Source organism: Acyrthosiphon pisum, unplaced genomic scaffold (assembly GCF_005508785.2).
Source record: "Acyrthosiphon pisum isolate AL4f unplaced genomic scaffold, pea_aphid_22Mar2018_4r6ur Scaffold_20908;HRSCAF=22505, whole genome shotgun sequence".
NCBI lineage: Eukaryota > Metazoa > Arthropoda > Insecta > Hemiptera > Aphididae > Acyrthosiphon > Acyrthosiphon pisum.
In genome coordinates, this window is record NW_021770316.1 from 10,462 (window position 1) to 16,396 (window position 5,935).

The following is a 5,935-nucleotide window of genomic DNA, read 5'->3' on the forward strand; positions in this document are numbered from 1 at the left end:
TATGGAATCGTCTAAAGTTTTAGTAAGTACCTTATATTTTTACTTAACTACTTTTTTAACTAATTTGTTCTAATGATCTAGCAGGTTTCATTTATTCGCTAAGCAGTTTAGGTCTGTCTACACTGACTACAGTGTTAATAATAATTCAAGTATTCTACATTTATTTTATGATTTACTTAGTAATTGCTTTTTTTATATATCTCATATTGAATCTGGTTTATCTAAATTGAGCTATATAACTGAGTAATATCCTACCCACTGTCACTTTTATTTGGTTAATCCTTTAGATGAAGGTGTCTATCCTAATATTTTATAGCTTAGGACTGTTAAACCTATTTATAATTCATGGAATAAATCTAATGTTGCCAATATCCTTATTAAGTCATATACCTAAATTATTTGATTCACTAGTCTTGAAATCAATTACATCAATTGACCTGCCGTCAATTCAATCCTAATTTGATGAACAGCATGGTTTCTGCCCTGGCCGATCAACTAACACTTGTAACTTGTCTTTTTCAATTATATATTTGATGCATTTAATAATCATTCTCAGGTTGGTGTTATATACATGGATTTTACAAAAGCATTTGATCGCGTTGATCATACATTACTGATGGAGGTTTTGCTAGGAATATTATATTATAATACTTATACATTTTGATCATGTATAACATTAAGTCTTCAACAATGTACCTACATCATCAATGTTTATACCTATTACACTAATATACAATTTATATAATAATTAATGGTATACCTACTACTTATTAGTCGTTATGGACTGATTTTGTAATTTATTTTTAAAAAAAGTAACAATTTGTAACGCTATTGTATTCACTTTTAGTTTTTACTTTATTTATAATTAGACCCCAAAATACTATTACTTTGTTATTTGAGATTGATCAATAGCCACCATTCCTCATCAAATAATATGACCAGTCTGTGTGCAACTACTGTTACAATAATTGTGATGTTATGTATCATTTAATTGACAGTTTAGCCATTGTATTTTTATTTATATTATTTAATTTATGTATTTTATAATTTGATTTTATAGTATAAGACTTAAGTGCAATGTTGAATGTTTTAGGGAATTCTATGCAATAAGTGTAATCACTTAATGGATTTGAATGAGAAAAATCACAAATGTTCAGAAAGTAACTAAAAATTATAAATATATATAATGGAACCGGATTTTTATTCTTTTAATGTTCTTATGAAGACATACATGTCTTATCACAATAGCAAATTGTACGTTTACAAAAACCTGTTTTACCCTTTTGTTTTTAAAATTAGAGTGAATTAATCCCTTATACAATTTAAAACTTAAAATTTGGTATGTTTCATGTTTATAAGACGACTTAAAACATGGCGGTGTGGCATCCTTTCAATTTAAATAGAGTATTCTATACCAATTAATATTATATATTTTTAGATCAGCGCACACAGTATACATTCCAAAAAATTCAACCCAAAGCTGTAAGTGTTGCAGCTCCAAGTGAATCATCATACCCTAAGTCTTCAAAACCATCAATAATATCTAACATTATGGCTCAAATTGAACAGGAAGAAAAACATGGCGGTGTGGCATCCTTTCAATTTAAATAGAGTATTCTATACCAATTAATATTAATATATTTTTAGATCAGCGCACACAGTATACATTCCAAAAAAATCAACCCAAAGCTGTAAGTGTTGCAGCTCCAAGTGAATCATCATACCCTAAGTCTTCAAAACCATCATTAATATCTAACATTATGGCTCAAATTGAACAGGAAGAAAAACATGGCGGTGTGGCATCCTTTCAATTCAAATAGAGTATTCTATATCAAATTAATATTAATATATTTTTAGATCAGCGCACACAGTATACATTTCCAAAAAAATCAACCCAAAGCTGTAAGTGTTGCAGCTCCAAGTGAATCATCATACACAAAGTCTTCCAAACCATCATTAATATCTAACATTATGGCTGAATTTGAACACGAAGAACACAGCAATACTTCAAGCCTCTCAGAGAACAATGATGATGACGATAATGAATTTTATACAAATCTCATTAGTGCGATAAATGAACGTAATCCATTATGGGATCATCGGCTTCCTATGGCAGATCGTTATGAGCCAATAAAACAAATGCTTTGGAATGAGATTTATGTCGCACTGAATGGTTAGTTTTAATTCATCTACAATCTATAATTTAATACTTCATTATAATTTTGATATGAATATTGAATCTATCCAGGTATATATCCAATAGAAATTTTAAAGAAAAAATGGAAATACTTGAGGGAGAAGTATGTCAGGGAAAAAAAAAAACCAGCAAGTGGTGCTGCAGGAGGGAAAAAAAAAATTTGGTGCCACATGCAGTCATTGCATTTTTTAAATGATGTTATTACCAGCAATTATAAGTAAGATAATATAATAATGAATATTAAAAGGGAAAACAATTTTTTTTTTTTGAATAACAAATGTAATTTTAGGTACTAATTGTCAAATGTGCATAACTAAATTTTTTTTTTTTTTAGAACTACAAGCAACATTCCATCATTGACCGAGAATATTTCACATGTAGACAAAGAAGACTTCAATGGACAGAGCGCTAAACCTACTAAAAGTAATTAATACTTATATATTTATTTGCATATTATAACAATTACTAACTATGAATTTTCAATCTTAAATTGTCAACTTATTTTGTTATTTTATGTAGTTCTGATTAATATTTGTGTTTAGGATCAAAGTCTGACACTTTTGAAGATTCGATTTTGAAAGAATTACGTGAGTCCAGACCTGTTGCTCCATCTACCAATTGCACCATCGAAGAAGACGGGGACTTACATTATTGTAAATACTTAGCCTCACTAATGAAGAATATTCCAAAAAAAAAAAAAATAGCTTTGCAATCAAATCTTATTTGCCAGGTAAATAATTGTTTGGAAGACAATTTTGTTTAATGTCTATACCTACTAAGTATTTGTTATTATTATTTTTATATAATTTGTATTGTACTGGAAAGTTCTACAAATTCAATTTTGTAGTTATGTTTTTATTTTATAATGTTTATCAATTGTGCTATATTTAAGTATTTAATCTATCAGGAAGAGACTGTATGATTATTATTTTTTTTTATGAATATCTACAATTAATTCAATTTTGTAGTTTTGTTTTTGTTATATTTAACTAATCAGGAAAAAAGTAAAGACTGTATGATTATTATTTGTTTTGTAATTTTTCTCATACTTAAAATTCTACAAATTCAATTTTGAAGTTAATATGTTTATGTTTTTGTTTTTATTTTACAATAAATAGTTTAATAAATTTATGGTTCAAATAGTTATAAATTAATTAATCTTTCATATTGGAATAAAGTCGCACCTTCAGCTGAAAAATAGTCTTTAAGTTTGTCTCTTATTGCTTTAGCGTCTGCTGTGTATGTATTAGTTCCTAATCGGTGGACTGGTTCTAAAGCTCCCTGTGGTTCCCACTGATTGCTTTGTTCGGTGTCCAAAGTTCCACTATAATACCGTACACCTAGGATACATTCAGGTTAAAAAATAATCAAATAGTATTAAGTATTTTTTTATTATAAGTACCAGCATTGTTTTCAGACAGTTTTACAAAGTTATGCAGTACAACAGCAGCTTTTGTAATTGCATTAACAGTTTTATGTCCAGCAATTATCGGTTTTCTAAAAATCCGCCATTTTGAGGCCATTAACCCAAAAGTGTTTTCTATAGTCCGTCTACCTCTGGAAAGCCTGTGTAGACAATTTTTTGTTTACAATCATTAGAATATTCAAAAAAATTATTTAATTCTTGAGACGAACCTATAGTTAAAAATGGACTCCTTTAATGGTAGTTTTCGTTTACCTCTTCCTGGATAAGGGCGCATAAGGTTTGAAAGTAATGGAAACGCTTCATCCCCTAGCGCATAATATGGAATTGGACCACTGTGTTCATGTATTTCTTTATCAGCTGGAAAATTTAAATCATTGTGTATGAAACCCTTGCCCATTTCAGAGCTTGAAAAAACTCCACCATCGCTGCATCTCCCAGCTGCGCCAATATCGACTAACGTAAAATTATAATTGGCGTCACACATTGCCAACAGTATAATACTATGGGACCCTTTGTAGTTATAGTGCTCAGATCCACTGTTAGCAAATGCCTATACAATTATTAAAAAGGTAATTTTTAATCATTTAAATAAATACTATTAAAAAGTTAATAATTATTATTACCTGGTGTATAATATGTTTACCGTCAATGCTGCCAATACAATTTGGCACTTGCCATATTCTCTCGAAGTCAACAGCTAATTGAGCCCATTTAAATGTATCTGGTACAACTAATACCTATCATTGGAAGTTATAAAAATAATGTCTATAATTCACTATATTATATATTGATCACATACGCAAAGCTGGGCAAATTAGTCACTTTTTTCAACTAGTTAAAGTTAAGTTACTTTAATATAAAAAGTAACTAAGTTAGGATATAAGATACTTTCTAAAATTTTTCAAATTTATAACTTAATTAGATAGAAGTTAGTTTGGTGAAAATACTAACTTAAGTTAGACTAGAAGTTAGAAGTAAGTTTTTATATTAGTTCAAAATATAAATTTAAAATACAATTTTTTTAAATGTTATGTATTACATAAATTAATCATGAAGTACATTAAATTCAACTAGTTAAATTACAAAGTTAATATGAATTAAATTAAAAAAGTAACTTTCTAACTAGTTACAGCTTTGTACATACATAGTGTATAACCAGAATACAACATACTTTTTGGTTTAATGTATCCCATAAAACTTCACAACATTGTAAAATTAATTTTGATATGGTAGCTTTTCCTATACGAAAACCGTACGTAATTGACATCATTGATTCCCCAGACGCAAGAAATCTGTAATAGTCACACATTATTGTACTCAATATTATAATAATTTACTAAATAAATAGATAGTAATGAATTATTGTTATGGCGGGTATATTACCGCAATGTTGCAGTTAGGATTTCTCCAACTGATATTATATCAGGCCGACTTGGGAAACGCTTTATTTTGGGTCCAATTAGACACACCAACTCTTCAAATGTGCTGGCAGACATTCTAATAAAGTTTTGGTACTGTTCAAGTTTTGGTAAGTTCACTAGTTAAACAATGATAATGCCCGTGTACCATTCTTTCTTTTAAAAAAGGTTGAACATGCCATTTGGATTTTGATCTAGTAAATCATAATTTAACATTAAAGAACAATATATAGGTATAGAAATAAAAGATTGTATAACCTCTGATTTTTCTTTTTTTTGTGTGAAATGGCTAAATATACAAGCAACACATTTCTTCGATGAATCTTAATAAAATAATTATACCATTGAAGTTCTTGATTTTCCATCATATTTTTAAAATTTAACAAATTAAACAGAGTTGACGGTAAAATAAAAACAAAATGCGTTTAAAACTTTAAAAAAATTTAAGAATAAAATATTAGCACAAATGATAATTAAATTATAATATGTATTATGTATTTAAATATTTAAAAAAGGCGGGATATCCTTTGTGTACCGTTATCAAGAACCACATATAATAAAACCATAGTTACCAAAGTAACCAGTGTAAAACGTTTTGAAGACCGTTCGAATCGAAAATTTATTTGTCATTTGTGCACGCACACGTGAACGTGTATAGTGGAAACCCTCCTTTAAGGTACTTGACACCTGTTTTACTGTTTAATATAGTTTAGGGTATGATAGCAAAAGGCGGTTAAAGAAAAAAAGATGTAGGTAATCTGGTAATTGGTAATACTGTAATTATAAGTATTAATAATAATAATGGGTATAGTCATTAGTCTTTATTTACTCATTAGTCGTAATATAGAGCAGTAAAGTTGAGATTCGTGACCATTTACGTCAGGATAATGATAT

At 28.5% G+C, this 5,935-nt stretch overlaps 1 protein-coding gene across 1 annotated transcript; it reads right to left on the reverse strand.

Moving 5' to 3' along the window:
- Window positions 1-3,340: 3,340 nt before the first annotated feature.
- Window positions 3,341-5,119, reverse strand: LOC107883323 (protein ALP1-like). Its single transcript, XM_016803089.1, has 6 exons — window positions 5,007-5,119; window positions 4,795-4,915; window positions 4,247-4,360; window positions 3,833-4,173; window positions 3,600-3,763; window positions 3,341-3,537 (listed from the first exon to the last, which is right to left on the reverse strand). The coding sequence occupies exons 1-6, from the start codon at window positions 5,117-5,119 to the stop codon at window positions 3,341-3,343; spliced, it is 1,050 nt and encodes a 349-aa protein (XP_016658578.1).
- Window positions 5,120-5,935: the final 816 nt, after the last annotated feature.